General features: G+C 46.3%; 2 protein-coding genes across 4 annotated transcripts in view; both read right to left on the bottom strand.

Annotated features, from left to right (window-relative positions):
• The window catches only part of LOC147015540 (serine/threonine-protein kinase LATS1-like), a 35,569-nt gene extending 25,990 nt beyond the window's left edge, over positions 1-9,579 (bottom strand). Inside the window, exons 1-2 of one of the 2 annotated variants that reach the window (XM_085850372.1) lie at positions 9,049-9,579; positions 5,565-5,709 (exon numbers count right to left, since the gene is read on the bottom strand). In XM_085850372.1, coding sequence (XP_085706498.1) covers positions 5,565-5,709; positions 9,049-9,429 — 526 coding nt within the window. In that variant the 5' untranslated portion in view covers positions 9,430-9,579. The remainder of the gene's footprint in view (positions 1-5,564; positions 5,710-9,048) is intronic. The other variant, XM_085850371.1, reaches the window with a different exon arrangement.
• A 7,595-nt stretch (positions 9,580-17,174) lies between these two features.
• TFG (trafficking from ER to golgi regulator) overlaps positions 17,175-21,583 on the bottom strand; it is a 35,752-nt gene continuing 31,343 nt past the window's right edge. For both annotated transcript variants that reach the window (XM_085850369.1, XM_085850370.1), the window contains exon 8: positions 17,175-17,999. In XM_085850369.1, coding sequence (XP_085706495.1) covers positions 17,644-17,999 — 356 coding nt within the window. In that variant the 3' untranslated portion in view covers positions 17,175-17,643. The remainder of the gene's footprint in view (positions 18,000-21,583) is intronic.

Raw genomic sequence — 21,583 nt, 5'->3', positions numbered from 1 at the left:
TGGCTGCACTCGGGTTCCACAAAGCAGCCGGTGACAAGCGGCATTGTGCATCGAGGTTGCTGCCATTGGGATTTGGCCAGGTGCAGCTGTACTGAGGCTAGTCGGCGCGGAGGCTTCAGTCTCCCCCACCACGTTCTGATGTTTCTCAAGGTAGACCGCTGGCTTTGTAATGTTGTATGAAGCATGTATGGATGCGCTGTACAGGTGTAGAGAGAGATGGAGAGATAGTCACAATGGGGTTGGATTATATCACAAACAATACATATTCCTTTCCCAATGACTGAGGGGGTGGGGGGGGAATTTAGCTACGCAATATACTACAGGGATAACTACACTGGGGTCCCTCTGTGTGTACAGGTATGTGCTTCACCAGGGTCTTCAAAAACCGTCACAATATACAATATTTTAATGATGGTCCCAAGTTTAAGTACACAGACACCAAGATGCCCGCTAATGGTGCTGCAGTCGCTTTTGCCAAGTCTGGCAATTTAATGCTTACTGCAGCAAATGTCAAATAAGAACGTCATGCAGAAATGAACCTATGACGCAAATGCTGCTGGAAGCATTGGCAAACCAGTTTCGTTTGAGAAACTAGGTGGGCTAAGCCGTTGGTCCGCCAATGGGTTTGATCAAAAGACTGCATGATGTACTTCACAAATATATTGCATGTCCATCTATGAATCTCAATGAGCATGTAAAGGGAAGTGAAACGCAAACATTTTTTTTTTGATCTTTTATAACTCATTGTTGCTGCTGCTGCTGTCATGGTGGTTGTGGTTGTTGTTTGTGCGCTCCTTCTGTGTACTTAAGATATTTTTCTATGGATTCAAGAATTGTTACAAAATATAATTTTGTGTGCTCATCAGTGCCCTTAATAAAAAGTTCCTGCTGTCATAGAATAATAAATGTTACCGTTGGAACATATTTGCACATTAGGGTGTTCCAAAAAAATGAAAGTTTGATTTTTGCTGCTCCCTGATTTTGACTTTGTTCCAATACCCCATAAGAACTTGTAGGTCAAAAATGAACAAAATTCCATGATATTTAGGGGTTCCTCAAGTTGGCACAATTATGTCCATTATGGAGAGGGCATTTTGCACTGCAATGTCAAAAAGCTCATCTCGGTCTCCTTGGAAAAACCATTCTTTCATCCTATATGACTGCTGTGGTTTTTGAAAATATCAAACAACCATATTAATTGTGAAGTGTACTGCATTGTGCATATTCGACGGTAAGTTGTCAGTTACAGTTTGGCAAATTTCAACAATATTGTGCCAAACTTGAGGAACCCCTAAACATCCTCCAATCTGCTTCATATTTGGTGTGTATGTTTCTACTGTCAAATGGAACAAAGGCACACCCAGGGAGCATGAATATTCATACTTTTATTTTTTTACCCCCTATTATGAAGCACCCTATATTGCACATACAAAACCATGATCTTTTCAACACCCGCTAAACCACCCATCACCTCTCCCAAAATTTTGCTTCTGTATCCGACTAGTCCACCCCTTGCCCTCATCGTTACCCACGTCCCTTGTTTGTCCATCTCAGTCTATTTTCTCCCTCCACACAGCTGTTGGCATTTTTCCCCTTTCTCCTGCTGTTTCCTTTTGTTTTGTTGCATCCTGATCCATCCTATGTTTTAGCTCTTCCACGAGCCACGACGACGTATTAACAACAAAACAAATCCAAATAGAGAGGCATTTAAAACAGGCACCTTTATGATTAAATGGACAAACATTTTTTTCCGAATAAATCGAGTGTTAGCTTTCCAACGGTTCCATTTGGATTATCCTACGACAGCAGCAACCCTTTAGTATGAAGCGTGACACACAGACGGACACTTCTCCATTTAGTAATACATTAGATCATGGCACGACAAGTTGGATCAAGTGTTGAAAATGCATGTTACCGTGTGCATGTTGACCATTAAACGAGACAGTGGTGTCATCCATGGAGCCAGAGGCCAAATAAGACATTACACAGTTATAATTTGCGATAAAACAAAGAAATAAAGCAAAACATCTGTTGCTGGTCATCAAGTAGATTTTTGCAAACAGATACAACCCAAAATATTTTCATATAGACTTAAATTAGCTTTCAAGAATATTTTCTTTGGAGAGTAAAATTTGATTTTCTTTCTTCATTCAATAATAAAGGAAATTTTCAACACTTGGTCATTCGAGTATTTGTCTGGAAAACCACCCAAACGAAGATCTCTTTCAGCAGCCATGATTTTGCTTCGAAGCAAAGTGTTGTTGCGGTTTTGGAAGACCCCGGGTGGCGAGTCCTCTCACAGACACAGACACATGCACCTCCATAGCAATTGTGTTCAACTAAAATACCCCTCCCCCTCGCATCAGTGGAAGGGAAGATGTGTTTGAATGTCGTTAGAACTATCCCCTTTGTGCTCCTTCTCCTTCTCAAAATACTTTGACCGTTTAATCACCATTCCAGAGCTTCAATCATCGCAGCATCATAATTTCGTCATCGCAGCATTTACAGTGCTACTGGCATCATTGCTGGACCGCCGAGCCATCGGCACCGCCAGGGCCATGCCAGCCACCCTGCCCCCCTGGGACCAATCGCGATAGCTGGATCGCAGTGAGCCAATCAATCGGCATGGCGGGATGCCGAAAGGCAGAGGTCAATGGAGGCAGGAAGAAGGGCAATAAAAGCCTCACGGAGCAGTTTGTGAGGAGCTGAAAGTGGAGTTCTGGAGTTCATGTACTGAGTTCTGGAGTTTGGGTGCTGGGTTACACAGTTTGTAGTGTGTCAAGTTCCGAAAGTCTGAATGCAAAGACTTCAGGTCCTGAGTCCCGGGGGGGGTGGGAAGAGAGACCTGGCCGGATTGACCGAGTTCCCAAATCAAAAAGCGGAATGACAACAGCACCAGACAGAACGAGCGTTGCACAAAGCGGAATGATCACCGACCAAGAACTCCTCCAAACCGACTTTTCTCTTACACGTCTACACACACACCTCATACCTTTGCATCTCCAAGTGCATACACCTCATTGACCAACACTGTTCTGGAGCATCAACCTGAGTTTGGAGCAAATATTTTTAGAGATCGCACTACACGCGACCTTAACGTTGAGAGCACAGGCCTTATCTGGGATAAGTAATTCACCAGGGAGGTAACACAGGATTTGCACGTGAGGACCCTACCAGAATTAGTCATGTCAGATGGCACCTGTGTTTGCTTTGCAACTCAACTGCCGAGGAGTTATCTGCAGCTCGGCGACTTCATGGTCAAAGATCGAGAAGAGGGTTCGAGAGGAAACTCATATCCTGGCTGGCAAACTCATAACAGCATCTTTACTAGAAGGGCACTCGGTAGAGCACAGACCTCCACCCTGTAATGCCTGATCCACAAGAACATATCAGGCCCAATACATTTTTGAAATATCATGCTATATATCGTTTTTGAGCCCTATCTTTCAATGGTGGAGAATCACTTTTATTAATTCTCGTAGTCGGATGAAGCACTGTAAATGCTGCGATGACGATTGGTGATTAAACGGTCGAAGTATCCAGATCCGGATCCGGATCTTCACCAAAATCGAATCAATTTGTTGCGGTCACACACCCAACCTGTCCTCTAAGTTTCATCCGAATCCGTCAACAACTTTTTGAGATATCGTGCTATATTGTTGCGGGGCCGGGCATCGGCTGCGAGCACGACCGCTAGATGGAGTAGCAGAGTCGACTTGACCGATCACCTGGAATTTAGATCGTACCTTTTCGGAAAAGTACGGGTCCCTTATCGGACTGTAAAGCGTCAATATTTTTGCCACGTGGTACAGGGTTATTCGCCAATTTTCAAAATACCGAGATTTCCACGTGGCGATTTACCGAGTCTCCACACCCCGGACGGCACCCGTACGAAACGAGCCGCTTAGCGTACTCGAACAGTGTGCGATCCGAGCGGTTTATCACCGAGATCCATTGGTCCAAATCTCCCGTTACAACGGCAACAGCCTGGCTAATTTTCCAACACGCAACACGCTAAGCCAATGGAGGAAAGGACACGAACGAGTGGATACATTTCACAAATGGGGATGTTTATTTACAATAATAATTGGGGAATGAGAGAAGCACGCAAGAGCAGAGTGAAACCGATTAAAAGAAATGCACGTATGTACAGCACGGCACTTATACAATTTCCTACTTAACTGACTGGCCCCACAAGCACACACACGCACACACCCAAAGAATCGGACCAAAATGGTGTTTATTCGGACCTCCAGCCCGGAGAAGTCGAGCTGGAGGTGAGAGTCTGTTTGACCTTTCCGCCTCGTGCGGTCTTCAAGGACCAGGTCCTCGGGGCAGAACTGGACCCCCCAGCAAGATCCAGACGATCCAGATGCCCTCGCGACTGGGCTCCAGGCAAACGAAGTCGGCAGGGCGAAAGCTGTCAGGAGAAGACCCTCCGTTGTACCAACCACTCCGTGCGCAGATGCTTTTTCACTCCACCCCCTTGCGCGTAGATGTTCACTTCCTTGTCAGAACTCTCAGAACCCCCAGAATGTGCAGACTGCACCTATAATTATACCCCCCTCTTCAGAGGAGGGGGGCTGCTTCCTCGCGACCCTCCCTCTCTCACTGGCTGGTTTTGGTGCGCAAATTGCTCTTAGTCTCTCTCACTAACCAGTTTTGGCGCGCATCGCACTTCATCTCTCCCACTGGCCAAAATGGGCTGGCTCCTTGATTGGCCCGTGGTGTGATGACATTATGCGGAGCCCTTTCCTCCTGTTGCGGGATCTGATTGGCCGGGCGACGGTCACCTCACTCGTTGCACGCTGATTGGTCGAGGGCCACCACGCGGCTCCTCCTTGAACTCCGCCCACCATGACGTCGGCCAGAGTGAGGTGAAGGAAGCAAAGTGAAGGTGAGGGTGAGGGTGATGCGGTGTCGTCGGCGTTGATGTTGGTGGTGTAAAAATAAACGAAAAGAAAACCTGACTATTAAAATAACTCCACAGCGCAGGAACATTTAATCACCCATTAGACTTTAGTCGGGACCCTAACTGGCAACATGTACTTACCGATATAACTGATCTATAGGACCTGTCTGTTGTGTGCTCATGGCTTCCAGATTCGCAACAATATATCATTTTTGGCAATTGAAATGGCACAATTGGTTTGTCTGCTCCTTAAAAAAAAAAAAAACTTCACAATATCGACTTCAATGCATTATCGGCCACAATTTCACACCAGAAGGGTACAATGTCCGCTCTTCAAGATATCATTAAGCCACCTGGGCCCAGAGGAAAAGATCACAGTTCAAAACATGGAATTTCGAGGCAAATTAGCATTATAATAATTTCACAATGAATAGGATAATGACATCATGCCGATACATCACGGGGCGAGCATGTCAAGTCACAAAAATATGAAGATGCTTTAGTGTCGCAGGAAAGCATGAAGGGTATGTCAGAAACTGTTTTTGTAGTCGAGTGCAAATATTCACCTCCTCTAAGCTTCTAAATATGCACCACTGTCAGGTGCCGGGGTTGCAGTGCCTCAACTAATTAACCAACTCATTTCTCTCATCACCTGATAGTTGTCCGGGTTTGGTTCTTGGCACAGCAGCAACTATTCGAGCAGCACCAGCATCCAAGTAACCCATCTTGCCAATACAGTCGATAGCAGCCGGAATGCCCCGAGCGCCGGTCTGCCTCACAGCAGCGGTGGCCAACTCCTGGGAGATGAGGGACGTGAAAATCCACGGAAGGTGATTAGACAATGACCAAAGGTCTTCAAGACAGCTGTTCACCACCATCTCAGATCATCCCCATTCCTAAACCATGATCTTTTCTACCCTCATTAACCCCACCCAAATCCCTCCTCCTAATGTTTCCCTCCTTGGAGTCTCCTTCTGTATTCATTTTGTCCACCTCGTCCATGTGTGTTTTGCGTCCTGTTTTTGTCTGTTAGCCAAGCTAAAGGCACGACGCCAAACTATCCTCTCTTTGCTTTGAAAAAAAAAAAAAAAACATTTCACAAAGCCAATATAACACGTAAAAGAGAGAGAAAAAGAAGTGATCATTCAGGGCCAAATTCAGCGGGTTCCATGAATTTTGATTCATCACAAACACGGATTTTAATACAGTTGTAAGAGCTGTAGATGAAACGTGCATCGAAAAAAATCTCAGGCTTCTTGGTTAAGCAGATGATGAAATGTGTCAAAATTAATTGCAGAAGATCTGGAATCCTTTGGTGCTTGAAATTCTTTTGTAAGGCATCACAGTTTGGATTTGATCAAAATATTAGTAATTGGTCACTGGTGATGTGCTCAATAAGAGCTTCAAAAAAAAACCACTAAACATCGCTTTGGTTTATAACTAAGGAAACTCGATCAAAGGAGTCCAATTACGTTTCAGGATCTCCCTTTTTTTTTTCTCTTCTTCCTCTTTCGAATGGAACAAAAGGATGTGGGAGAGCATCGCTGGTTGAGCGCACAGCTGTGCCGCTGATGTAGTGCCCTCTGTAGGTTAGGGCGGGAATTTGAAATTTGTTCATGGTGCCGGGATAGCTCGTCGACTCTTCGTGAAGGAAACCATACGATCTTTCACGTCAACTAAGGCAGGCAGATGGGACACACAGTTCGACGTCCATCAGAGGGACGGGCACACACATTGATGAATCGCCCCGCTTGTGAAACACCGGGATGACAGTTTATAACTGGGTCGGGATTCAAACCAAGGCTGGACGGCTTACAAGTGTGTATGGTTCCACACCATCCCGCCAGCCCACATTTATGGATGAATTTCAGCCATCACTTACTTCCTGGTCCCATATCTTGGAATGTTGGAAATAAGTGACAAAAGTGTGTGTGTGTGTGTGTGTGTGTGTGTGTGTGTGTGTGTGTGTGTGTGTGTGTGTGTGTGTGTGTGTGTGTGTGTGTGTGTGTGTGTATATATATATATATATATATATATATATATATATATATATATATATATATATATATATATATATATATATATATATATATATATATATATATATATATATATATATATACATATATATATCCATATATATATCAAGGCAGAATTCCACAATTATGAATTTCACCAAATTCGTACCAATACATACATACATACATACATACATACATACATACACGTGACACATGGAAAAAGAAAAAGTGGAAATCAAATCAGAATGTTTGCTTGACAAAATAAATAAATAAGGACACAGGGCGATCATATCGTTATGGGTTCACTGGCTAGGTCATGCGTGGCCTCTCTCGGAAGGACTTCTCCATCTTCAACCATAAAGCTGACAAGCCGCAGATAATTCTGCCACCTAATCACCTGCCAAACCAACAGTGGGACGAGCTAGCCACCTACCAAACCAAAGTAGTGGGAAAACCGAGTCACCTACCAAACCAAAGAGCTCACCGAGTCACCTGCCAAACCAACGTAGTGGGACAAGCGAGTCACCTGCCAAACCAACGTAGTTGGACAAGCGAGTCACCTACCAAACCAACGTAGTGGGACAAGAGAGTCACCTACCAAACCAAAGAGCTCACCGAGTCACCTGCCAAACCAACGTAGTGGGACAAGCGAGTCACCTGCCAAACCAACGTAGTTGGACAAGCGAGTCACCTACCAAACCAACGTAGTGGGACAAGAGAGTCACCTACCAAACCAAAGAGCTCACCGAGTCACCTGCCAAACCAACGTAGTGGGACAAGTGAGTCACCGAACAAACCAAAGAGCTCACTGAGTCACCTGCCAAACCAACGTAGTGGGACAACCGAGTCACCTACAAAAGCAACATAGTGGGACAAACGAGTCACCTACCAAACCAAAGTAGTGGGAAAACCGAGTCACCTACCAAACCAAAGAGCTCACCGAGTCACCTGCCAAACCAACGTAGTGGGACAAGTGAGTCACCTACCAAACCAACAAAGAGCTCATCTTGCCACCTGCCAAACAAAGAGCTCACCGAGTCACCTGCTAAACCAACATAGTGGGACAAGCGAGTCACCTACCAAACCAACGTAGTGGGAAAACCAAGTCACCTACCAAACCAAAGAGCTCACCGAGTCACCTGCCAAACCAACGTAGTGGGACAAATGAGTCACCTACCAAACCAACAAAGAGCTCATCTAACCACCTGCCAAACAAAGAACTCACCGAGTCACCTGCCAAACAAACAAAGAGCTCACCTAGCCACCTGCCAAACCAACGTAGTGGGACAAGTGAGTCACCTACCAAACCAACAAAGAGCTCATCTAGCCACCTGCCAAACAAACAGCTCACCGAGTCACCTGCCAAACCAACGTTGTGGGAAAACCGAGTCACCTGCCAAACAAAGAGCTCACCGAGTCACCTGCCAAACAAAGAGCTCATCTAGCCACCTGCCAAACAAAGAGCTCACCGAGTCACCTGCCAAACCAACATAGTGGGACAAGCGAGTCACCTACCAAACCAAAGAACTCACCGAGTCACCTGCCAAACAAACAAAGAGCTCACCTAGCCACCTGCCAAACAAAGAGCTCACCGAGTCACCTGCCAAACTAACGTTGTGGGAAAACCGAGTCACCTACCAAACCAAAGAACTCACCGAGTCACCTGCCAAACCAACGTAGTGGAACAAGTGAGTCACCTACCAAACCAAAGAGCTCACCAAGTCACCTGCCAAACCAACGTAGTGGGACAACCGAGTCACCTACCAAAGCAACATAGTGGGACAAGCGAGTCACCTACCAAAGCAACATAGTGGGACAAGCGAGTCACCTACCAAACCAACGTAGTGGGAAAACCGAGTCACCTACCAAAACAAAGAACTCACCGAGTCACCTGCCAAACCAACGTAGTGGGACAAGCGAGCCACCTACCAAACCAACAAAGAGCTCACCTAGTCACCTGCCAAACCAACAAAGAGCTCACCTAGTCACCTGCCAAACCAACAAAGAGCTCACCTAGTCACCTGCCAAACCAACAAAGAGCTCACCTAGTCACCTGCCAAACCAACAACATGGTGGTTCACCAAACAAACACACAGGACCCACTGAACCACTCACCACACTCACTCCAACCTCCATGAGCTCCTTGACGATGTGCCTCGCGTCCTCCTCCAGGGGACCCACGAACCCCACAGTCGGGTCTCCTCTCGATCCCCTCCGTCCCAAATGTCCTCCCTTCCCCGAAGACACATCCACCACATCCGCAGCGAACGGTAACAGGGAATTCCGAATCTCCTGAAGAGCCTTTTGGTGAGAGGGTGACCGCCCGGTGCCACTTCGTGACGTCATGGTGGACGCACGCTGTAACTCCCGATCTCCACCGAATGAGGCACCTCCGTTGGCCTTGCCCAGATGTCGAAGGTTCTCTCGGGTTTCTTGTAACAACGAGCGGCCGTTTCCTGCTCCCGGAGACGCCGCGGGGAACGTCTTGGGCCGCATCGCCCGCTCGCGCCTCGGGAGAGATCTCTAAACGTTTCTCCACATAAATATCAACGGACACATCGACACAAACAGGACGCTTGAGAAACCAAAGGCGAGGGCTGTGCCCGGAAGTTTGGTACCGACGGGATTCCGTAGTCCTCTGCGCATGCGCGTCACCATTCACCGCTCGACGGACGGTGGAAGGAACCACGTGACGTGTGACGTCACCCGCCGTCAACAAATTCCATTCCCACAAATCTGCGGAATGCAAACTATTAGTAAACGATTATTTAAAGTTACAAATCACTCATAATGGAAAATATATATATATATATATATATAAAATGTATATCTCAGTGATTGAGTATTTGACTGGAGATGAAAAGGTCATCGGGTCAAATCCGGTTTCCCCCTCGATATACGTTTATTGGAATATTTGGTTTGAACGTGAGTTCGATGAGGTGTGAATGGGCGTTTGGACGTCAGTGTCGTGATTGCGATGTTTGTGAGAGGGACCTCCTCAAGGGATGGTGTGTGTGACGTTCCTTCCTCACCTTCAAACCACCGACACACAAACTTTATCCTTTTGATTTTATTTATTTGTAATTCTCCTGTGATCTCCCTGAGCCTTCCACACTTTTCTCATTCCCACGCGTCTCCTCCAACCCCTCATTCCCACTCCTTCTCCCCCAACCCCTCATTCCCACTCCTTCTCCCCCAACCCCTCATTCCCACTCGTCTCCTCCAACCACTCATTCCCACTCCCTCTCCCCAACCCCTCATTCCGACTCCCTCTCCCCAAACCCCTCATTCCCACTCCCTCTCCCCCACCCACTCATTCCCACTCCCTCTCCCCAAACCCCTCATTCCGACTCCCTCTCCCCCAACCCCTCATTCCCACTCCCTCTCCCCCAACCCCTCATTCCCACTCGTCTCCTCCAACTCCTCATGGAGTGAAGTCGTTGTCAACCTTGACCGGTTAACGTGTCCCGTCGTGTTAGTGCAGCGCAGGCATGATGGACCCAATGGCCAAATGGTGCAGCAAAGTTCCTTGTTTAACACACAAACATGACGTGTGGTGGTGTCATCTTGGATCAGGTGTCCATTGTCATTGAGAACATGGTCACTCAGTCCACGTGTGTGTAGATGTGAACACACTAACATGACGTGTAGTGGTGTCATCTTGGATCAGGTGTCCATTGTCATTGAGAACATGGTCACTCAGTCCACGTGTGTGTAGATGTGAACACACTAACATGACGTGTGGTGGTGTCATCTTGGATCAGGTGTCCATTGTCATTGAGAACATGGTCACTCAGTCCACGTGTGTGTAGATGTGAACACACTAACATGACGTGTGGTGGTGTCATCTTGGATCAGGTGTCCATTGTCATTGAGAACATGGTCACTCAGTCCACGTGTGTGTAGATGTGAACACACCGACATGACGTGTGGTGGTGTCATCTTGGATCAGGTGTCCATTGTCAGTGAGAACATGGTCACTCAGTCCACGTGTGTGTACATGTGAACACACTAACATGACGTGTAGTGGTGTCATCTTGGATCAGGTGTCCATTGTCATTGAGAACATGGTCACTCAGTCCACGTGTGTGTAGATGTGAACACACCGACATGACGTGTGGTGGTGTCATCTTGGATCAGGTGTCCATTGTCATTGAGAACATGGTCACTCAGTCCACGTGTGTGTAGATGTGAACACACTCACATGACGTGTAGTGGTGTCATCTTGGATCAGGTGTCCATTGTCATTGAGAACATGGTCACTCAGTCCACGTGTGTGTAGATGTGAACACACCGACATGACATGTGGTGGTGTCATCTTGGATCAGGTGTCCATTGTCATTGAGAACATGGTCACTCAGTCCACGTGTGTGTAGATGTGAACACACTCACATGACGTGTAGTGGTGTCATCTTGGATCAGGTGTCCATTGTCATTGAGAAAATGGCCACTCAGTCCACGTGTGTGTAGATGTGAACACACACACATGATGTGTGGTGGTGTCATCTTGGATCAGGTGTCCATTGTCATTGAGAACATGGTCACTCAGTCCACGTGTGTGTAGATGTGAACACACTAACATGACGTGTGGTGGTGTCATCTTGGATCAGGTGTCCATTGTCATTGAGAACATGGTCACTCAGTCCACGTGTGTGTAGATGTGAACACACACACATGACGTGTGGTGGTGTCATCTTGGATCAGGTGTCCATTTTCAGTGAGAACATGGTCACTCAGTCCACGTGTGTGTACATGTGAACACACCGACATGACGTGTGGTGGTGTCATCTTGGATCAGGTGTCCATTGTCATTGAGAACATGGTCACTCAGTCCACGTGTGTGTAGATGTGAACACACCAACATGACGTGTGGTGGTGTCATCTTGGATCAGGTGTCCATTGTCATTGAGAACATGGTCAATCAGTCCACGTGTGTGTAGATGTAAACACACTAACATGACGTGTGGTGGTGTCATCTTGGATCAGGTGTCCATTGTCATTGAGAACATGGTCACTCAGTCCACGTGTGTGTACATGTGAACACACTACCATGATGTGTGGTGGTGTCATCTTGGATCAGGTGTCCATTGTCATTGAGAACATGGTCACTCAGTCCACGTGTGTGTACATGTGAACACACCGACATGACGTGTGGTGGTGTCATCTTGGATCAGGTGTCCATTGTCATTGAGAACATGGTCACTCAGTCCACGTGTGTGTAGATGTGAACACACACACATGACGTGTTGTGGTGTCATCTTGGATCAGGTGTCCATTGTCATTGAGAACATGGTCACTCAGTCCACGTGTGTGTAGATGTGAACACACTAACATGACGTGTGGTGGTGTCATCTTGGATCAGGTGTCCATTGTCATTGAGAACATGGTCACTCAGTCCACGTGTGTGTAGATGTGAACACACACACATGATGTGTGGTGGTGTCATCTTGGATCAGGTGTCCATTGTCAGTGAGAACATGGTCACTCAGTCCACGTGTGTGTACATGTGAACACACCGACATGACGTGTGGTGGTGTCATCTTGGATCAGGTGTCCATTGTCATTGAGAACATGGTCACTCAGTCCACGTGTGTGTAGATGTGAACACACCAACATGACGTGTGGTGGTGTCATCTGGTGTCATCTTGGATCAGGTGTCCATTGTCATTGAGAACATGGTCAATCAGTCCACGTGTGTGTAGATGTGAACACACCAACATGACGTGTGGTGGTGTCATCTTGGATCAGGTGTCCATTGTCATTGAGAACATGGTCACTCAGTCCACGTGTGTGTAGATGTGAACACACCGACATGACGTGTGGTGGTGTCATCTTGGATCAGGTGTCCATTGTCATTGAGAACATGGTCACTCAGTCCACGTGTGTGTAGATGTGAACACACCGACATGACGTGTGGTGGTGTCATCTTGGATCAGGTGTCCATTGTCATTGAGAACATGGTCACTCAGTCCACGTGTGTGTAGATGTGAACACACCAACATGACGTGTGGTGGTGTCATCTGGTGTCATCTTGGATCAGGTGTCCATTGTCATTGAGAACATGGTCACTCAGTCCACGTGTGTGTAGATGTGAACACACCGACATGACTTTTATTTCTGGGAAGTGGTCTTTTTTTCTTGCTCTGTTGTGTCCTTGTTACTTTTTGTTGAATGAACAGGGCCGCTGCAAAACACACATTTTTCTAAACACTTTGTTGCTTCTCTTTCTTAACATTTTCATGTTTGTTGTTTTGTATTCTGTACTTTTGGCCTTTCCCCAAATGCTATCATTCTCATCTCCTCTATTTTGTTTGTCAGCTCTTCTTTAAGTCTTCGCTGTTCCTCATCACCCTCAGCTTCCTCTTCTTCTCTTCTGTTTTTCTCCCTGGTCTTCCTCCACCTCATCATCTACTACTCTTGTTCTTATCACTTCTGTCTGTGTAGGTGTCATGTGCTTTGGGTTACAGCAGGATGAATTTGTTCCCTCTCCTGGGGTGGGTCTCCTTAATTTCCTTTCGTCATGCTTGGTCTTCGCTTCTGTAACTCTAGTGGTAGGCTGCAGTCCAAGCTTTGACTTTGCTACATAGTCCTTCTTCACATGCCTGGTGTTGGCTTAATGGTTGGGATGGCAGGTTTTGGATCCGAGGGTCCTGAGTTCAAATCCCGCTCAGCTGTTGAATTAATACCAGGTGGGGTTAACTCGGCCCGTCATCCTTCCGAGGTCGGCAAAACGAGTGCCAGCATGCTGGTATACTGTGTCAGAGTGGTGACCCATCCAGGATTGTGCCCAATAGCCAAGGAGACTGCTTAAGCAGCACCAACGCTCTGCACAGAGTATGGTCCCATCTCCTCCTCCTCCATCTTCATGCCATTACAACTAAGCCACCTCCATCCCTCTCTCCACCAACCTCCCCCTGGTAAGCACCCAGCTTCTCACTCCTTCTTCATTCTTGTCACTTTCATCTGGCCCAAGTCCTACTCTGTCCAAGTCAGGTACTTGTGGATCGTCGATGCTACTCTTTCAAATTTGAAAAGTGGGGTCGTTTTTGGTGTTGTGGCCAATTTTGTTAACTTCAGTTGATCCATGAATCTTTCCCTCTTCTCTCCAATTCCCCAAGTTTCATGCATGGAATGCATTTTACAAAAGTCATCCCTCGGATGACATTCAACTGAGCGTCACATCTGTCGGGATTAGTTGGTGGAGGTTAAATATTCCACAGAATCTTATCGCGAAGAGAAGGTGAGATAATCGCCAGTACCCTAAGCTCGGCATCGGCTTAACAGTAAAGGTAGCTGGCTAAATATATTTGGGTCTTGAGTTTGAACTGCCTGTCGGCTGTTAAATTAACACCAGGTGGGGCCGGTTGACTCAGCCTGTCATCTTTCAAAGGTCGGCAAAATGAGTACCAGTGCACTGGTAATAGAGGGCACAGCTAGACCCCCAGAAAATGATTCAACCAGCAGCCATAGGCTGCACACGATAGCAAGCTGGCCAGTACCCTGAAGACATTACAAATTCCCGCCTCAACTACATCGTCAATCGTAAGGCCTGGCCAGCAGGTTGGTGAACACGCGCCAAAAGCTTCCCCGGCCAAGCATACAAGAACGTGGGAATAATTGTGGTTGTTAAAGATTTATCTCCTTGTAGAATGCAAGCACATTCCACTTTTACATGATAAAAAGGTAATCATGCTGGAAAAGAAAACACTTTAAGGGACATAATTATTCTCCTTTCTGTGGAGTCAGTCATTGGGAAACTGTCTGGCTAAGTCTTCCACGAACCAGCTGGCCAGGCCTCATATGTTCCAGTGAAGATGGTTTGTGCAGGAATTGTTCAGTTTAATGCTGGAAGACTGGACACCCAGGCAGCAATTAATTAACATCATCAGCTCAAGGATGCAAAAGCACCAGTCCGCCATTTTATGGTTTGATTCCCGATCCAACTCAGAATGAAATCCAGATTGGTCAACACAAATGTGTGCGCCACCGCTGCAAGCCATGATAAAACGACTTTGAATTGAATAATGCATATCCTTCTTGTAAAGGTACACTGATGCCTACTAAGGCTTTTGTCCTCCAAGTAATTTATTTGCAAGCTCATCCATGAACAGATATCACTTCAAAACATCTATTTTTAATTCAATGGACAGCATCATCTGACACTTAAGAAGCAATCTTATTCTTCGTTCATATGCAGCCCAAGGCTGTGGTGGTAGCATCATTAGGGGCATGGTTGTGCCACTGATACAATTCCCTCTGTTGGTTAGGGCAGGAATTGCAATTTGTTCATGGTGCTGGCACTAACTTGCTTACTCTTCACAAGACACCGTGGGATATTTCAACATCCACGAGAAACCTGTACCGTCAGACAAGTCCTCTGGCCAAACTCCTTCTGATGGCTGGTGAATACATTTATGCATCGCTCTGCATGCGCAACACCACCATGGCAATGTAAAACAGGGTCAAGACTTGAACCTTGATTACACAGCTCAAAGGTGAGTGCGCATACCCCAATGCTGTCTCGCAAACTTAAAGTGATCGAGTCTGTGACACCATATTGGAGGTTCTCTCTCCATGGAATTCTCCCACAGTATGTGACAGATAGATTGTGATTTCCTCTACTCCCCTTCTTCCAAAGACAAGACATTAAATGAATGGTGCCACATGTGCATCTTCCTTCACATGTATAACTTATATTTATTTATGTCAGTTCTCTGGTTGAAGATTCCGTTCACCATTGATCAGAGGAAGTAACCCAAGCAAGAAGTGCCACAATTGATGTTGAAGTGCCAAATCAGGAAAGGCTGCTCTGTGAACTTAAATGAATGATGCCCAGCACAAATGGACCTTTTACACAAATTCCCACAGAGCATTGACATCAGAAACAGAAAAAGTCCATCACCAGAAAAAGTCGTTGAGATGGTGATTGTGGTCCATCGTCATCTCATGTCACCCCATCTCTACCCATTGACCTTTTTTAACCCCCATTAACCCGACCTAAAACAGTGCTCCTCTTTCTTTTCCTGTTTGTTCATTCCCTTGCTTCTTTCATCAAACTGTGACCCCACTAACATGATATTGTCTTTTTACCCTCAGGTCACCCTACTCTTCCAAGAGCGGAGCCTCAATGTGATGTAGAGAAGCAATTTTAAAATTTTATTTTCAAACTGCTTCATGATCCATAAATGGGAGAAAATAAGTTCATTAAATGAAATAATCTCGATGATATTGTAATGCAAGCCACTTCATGTTCAGACTCAGAGATGTCCTGAAAATCGAGTCGCAAGCAATGTTTCAAAGGTAATTGGCCAATTGTGAAGAGGTACATCAATTGTCCCTCCCCCACTCAGGGCAATTCCCAAAACTGAACGATCTTCCAAAGCTTGCCAACTCGATTTTGCAAGATCGGGATCGCTGGATAATTATCTACAATTAAACAAGCATAAAACTCAGCCTTTCCAGTTGTATTGGGATGATACAGCACCTCATTACTGAGAGTTAATTTTTTCCCCACCCCAAAACACAAACATCTTTCCGTGAGAACGACAAAAGTTTGTGTGGTGACATCTGATTTTAAAATTTAAAAATATCACCGCAAAGCGGGCGTAAGCTCTCAGCCCCTTGACGCAAACCAATTTCAAGATGGTGGCCATATTGAAAATCGCAGCACGCCCATTTTCGAAAGGAACCTTCCTCGACTCAACCCCAACACACCCAGCAAAAATGGATTTAATCGGACAAGGCGTTCTCCTCGAAATTGATGGAAACCAAAAGTTGACAGACGGACGCCCGGACCTGCAAAAATGGATTTAATCGGACAAGGCGTTCTCCTCGAAATCGACGGAAACCAATTTCAAGATGGCTGCCATGGAGACCATATTGAAAATCGCAGCGCGCCCATTTCAAAAATGCATTTAATCGGACAAGCCAAGCCGTTCTCGAAATTGACGAAAACCAATTTCAAGACGACTGCTGTGGCGGCCACGCTGAAAATCGCAGCGCGCCCATTTGCGAAAGGAACCTTCCTCTACTCAACCCCAACATACCCTGCAAAAATGGATTTAATCGGACAAGGCGTTCTCCTCGAAATTGACGGAAACCAAAAGTTGACAGACGGACGCCCGCCAGCCCGGACAACGCCTATGACGACAATAACCCTTAGCCAATTCGGGCTGAGGGGTAAAAATCATGATAATAATAATAATAATAATAATAATAATAATAATAATAATAAGGCAGGATGCATTTCACGTTTATTTATTTGATTTAATCCCAAAAGCAAACAGGACACAAAACTTAAAAGCACTACAAGGTTAACAGCACACATCTTTTGCTTGTTCATGATGAAACGGAACGAGAGATGCAAGAACTTTCACTTGACATGTTACATTTTAATGCGAAGTAACCATTTCAAACTCATCTCTCTGGTCAAAAAGTCCACTTTTTTTTGGCTAACTGCCCAAATGGTGGCACATTTGCCAGATAGCCAATCAGGTAGCAAAGCACAGTCAAGCCAGACAATTACAGGGATAACTGACAAGCCTAATGGCTAGCCAGACAGAAATAACTTTCTGCATAAACATGCAGTTGGTGTTTTCAATGTTTTGAAGATTAAACTAAATCACAGGAGTAATAATTGCCCCACCTGTAATGTTTAAACAATTTAGTGACTCACCACCAATCTATTTCAGCTTTACGCAAACTCTTTAGCTAGCGGTAGCCCAAACCAGGCTGGCTGTAACCTTGAGGTACGCCATGACGGGCACGGGCATAAGGGTTTGCCTGAGGGGTTTGTGGTAAAGGTGCTGCTGCTGGAGGAAGTGGAGCTCCAGGTGGATATGTTGGACGCTGCCCTTGAGGAGCTTGTGTAGCATGAGGAGGTTGAACTGCATGAGGTGGTTGAGGAGGTTGAGCAGCATGAGGAGGTTGAGGTGGTTGAGGAGGTTGAGGATGATAGCCCCCAGCAGATGCTGAGACTCCATAAAAGGGCTGCTGATTTGTAGCCTGGCCTTGTGGCTGCCCAGTAAAGGGAGCAAATGAGGGCTGAGGCTGAGACTGTGGGTAAGCTTGAGATTGAGAACAAACTTGGTGTCAATATTATAAAATAATGTAGCTCACTTGATATAATTATTCCAGTCAAAATGTTGCTAATGGTATATAAACCCATGTTCACATTACCACAACAATCAGCTCTTTCCATCATAAATAAAATGTTGGAAAGCTCATCACAACGCCTCGTACACTCAAAACATATTGAAATTGCCCTCACTTTAAAGGTGCAGGCCCACATGAATGAGCATTTATAGATTTTTCATACAAAATTAATCTTTAAATGGTCACAGTTAATATCAACAAGGTGGGGAGCGGGTTGAGGGATAGGCAACTCTTCACCCCCATCAAATTATTGACCAATTTGGAGGCAGAAAAAATTAGAAATTTACCAATTGGTGTAATTCTCGCACATCTCTGCATGGCCATGTGGAAGAGGACTGTTATACACCTCCCACCTTAAGGGTGGAGCTCTTATTAATTGTGAACTCAGATGGCCAATCAGGTCAGAGATTAAACCCATTCTAATCTCCCATATGGTCAAATTATTTACAACCTAATTCCATCACTTTTTGTAATGACACTTTCTGCAATGAACGAGTAACTTACCTTCATTATATAAATATGTAATTTATTATAGATATACAATAAAACTAAATGGCAATAATGACCAATGAAAATCTCCAACTACAATACTGTGGGTCAGCAATGGAAGTTAAAAAAATAAGTGGAAGAAATAAAAATCAAATTAGGGAAGGATTAAAAGCAGGAGTCACGCTTAATTTCTTTTTGTGGTCCACCGGGCCACCTAAACAGATTTTGTTTTTGTGGCCAGCCAGCATTTTTGGTTGCCTGACCATATATTATTTGCTGGTGCATCAAAGTTCAAAAAAACAAAATCAGTATCCATGTTTAAATTACTATTTCTCACGACACCGACAGATCAAATTTCGGCGCTTTTCATACCAGCAACCTCGTAACTCATAATCACACACATTTCGCGGTGGAAAATACATTTTGCTTCCTTCCCGCCTCTGTTGCTTTTCACATACTCCTCCGTACATACACCTTGCAGAACATCAATGTCCCAATCTTCCTCGCAATCAAGCCACATAAACTCTCACATTCCGGTCGATACTTCCTCATCCTCTTCCCAACTTCGTATTCCTTTTTGACCTGCTTCCTTTTTCTGCTTGTTTATTTTTCAGATCCGAGGCGTTTTGTAAATAACACAACATGATGAAAAGCCGAAATGCAAGTCTTCTCCAAGATGGAGTCTCAGCACCATGTGGTCAAATGAGTCATGCCAGTCTTTCCTAAAATTAGATAGCCAATCAGAAGTCACACACTGTACACTGATCTCTGGCATTATAAAATCGGTGTGTGTGTGTGTGTGTGTGTGTGTGTGTGTGTGTGTGTGTGTGTGCGTGCAAGGAGAGGGGGAGGAGGACAGGGGATGACTAAACTGGATACTGGCACAAAGTCTCAATCACAGAACATGTTTCCAGTTTAGGAAGGTCAGGTCAGGTCAGGTATGGGAGCATGTGCCAGAACAGCGCGTCGCTGCGTCCACTTTCCGCCGGTACTCCAGGGGCCTCCGTCTGGCCATCCCCCGGGCAGATGCTAGGCCCATCCCCATCTCCTTGAGATGGTCAACCTGCTGCAACCATGAGGCACGTGGTCGGCCCACTGGCCTCCTCCACTAATGAGACTCCCTCGCTGAGAGAATCTGGTGAGCAGGATCAGCGTCAGGAAAACGAGCCACATGTCCATACAGCCGCAACTGACGCTCACGGACTATGCAGGTAACAAATGTCATCCGAGTCTCTCTCAGCAACCGCTCGTTGGACACAAAATCCGACTAACGGTAGCAAAGGATTCTCCAAAGAGACCTGGTAGCAAAGGAATTAAGTCTCCATCTCAGATCCTTGGTCAGGGTCCAAGTCTCGCATCCATAGAGCAAGACTGGAAGTACCACAGTGGAAAGTGGAAGTACCACTTTCGCCCTCCCGCACAGGTAACGGCAGCGCCACACCCCATGATCCAGTGAATCCATGACTCCCAGGCCCGACCCAGACGTCTATTGACCTCTGACTCACAGCCAGCAGAGACATGAATATCACTGCTAAGGTAAGTGAATCTCTCCACGACCTCAACATTCTCACCACAAACAGACACAGACAGGACAGCAGCATCCAAGATGTCACCGAAAGCCTGGATCTTAGTTTTGACCCAAGAAACCCGTAATCCCAGCGGCTCCGACTCCTCATTCAGCACCTCGAGGGCCCCCAAAAGGATGTCTGAAGTCTCCACAAAGATGACTGCATCATCTGCAAAATCAAGGTCCGACATCTTGACATTCCCAAACGATGCACCGCAGCTTGATCTCTCCGACATCCTCCCTAAAATCCAGTCCATACAAGTGCTGAAAAGTGTGGGGGCCAGTACACACCCCTGACGAACTCCAGTAATAACTGGAAATAAGTCAGAGGTGGAACCACCACACTTCACAGCACTCTCAGTACCAGTGTAGAGTTCAGACATCAGATCGAACAGTTTTGGTGGCACCCCACGAAGACCAAGAATCCTCCAGAGGACATCCAGATTCACTGAATCGAACGCTTTACAGAGATCAACATAGGCTGCAAGCAGCCCCTGCCGTAACTCTCATCTGCGTTCGGTGAGGACACAAATAGCAAGGATAAGGTCAATCGTTGACCTCTTTGGTGTAAAGCCTGACTGCTCTGGACACTGGTGCTCAAGCAGATGGTGGCAAACCCTATCAAGAATTATCCGAGCAAAGACCTTGCCCGGCACTGAGAGCAGCGTCACCCCTCGGTAGCTGTTGCAGTCTTGGCGATCACCCTTTCCTTTCCAGAGAGGAACAACAAGGCCCCTCTTCCAATCAGTTGGGATGATGCCTGTGTTCCAGGCAGAGCACAAAACTGCATGCAACGACACGAGCGCAGCATTTCCACCAGCCTTGAGAAGTTCAGCATGGATGCCACAGATCCCTGGAGCTTTGCCCTGTTTCAACAAGCGAAGGTGGGCCACAGTTGATTCGAGGGTCAGCAACAGGGATTGTAACACCCTTGACGTCCAACTCGACAGCTGGGGGATCAGCCTGGTACAACCGCTCAAAGTAACCGGCCCAACGGGCCTTCACTTCAGACTCCTCTGTCAAGAGCCTACCACTCTCTGCTCTAACTGCAGTGCTCCGAGGGATGGGCTTGGATGAACGCAATGCGCGAATTCCCCTGTAAGCGGGACGAGAATCACCTGTCCACAGGTGATGCTCTACCCCCTCACAGATTCCTCGCACTTTGGCCTCCTTGTCCACCCTCAGTGCACGTACAGTTTTACGCCTCAGCTCCCTGAACAGCTCAGCTCTGCCATTCAGCCTGGCCCTGCGATTCTGATCAATGGTATCCAGTGTCCCTTGAGAGACAAAATTCTTCTTTGCCCTGCGGTGAGTTCCAAGACATCCACCGGCAACATCAAGGACGGTCTTGTCTTGAAGGCACTCCACAACTCTTCAGGACCCCCCAAAGCACCCAGACCCCCCAAGTGTCCACTCAGCCTGTTCGCAAACTCCTCAGCT

Source organism: Eptatretus burgeri, chromosome 12 (genome assembly GCF_056783735.1).
Source record: "Eptatretus burgeri isolate ZD-2024b chromosome 12, Ebu_testis_v1, whole genome shotgun sequence".
In the NCBI taxonomy this organism is placed as follows: domain Eukaryota; kingdom Metazoa; phylum Chordata; class Myxini; order Myxiniformes; family Myxinidae; genus Eptatretus; species Eptatretus burgeri.
The sequence above is the reverse complement of the archived record's forward strand: the minus strand, read 5'-3'. Positions and strand labels throughout refer to the sequence as shown.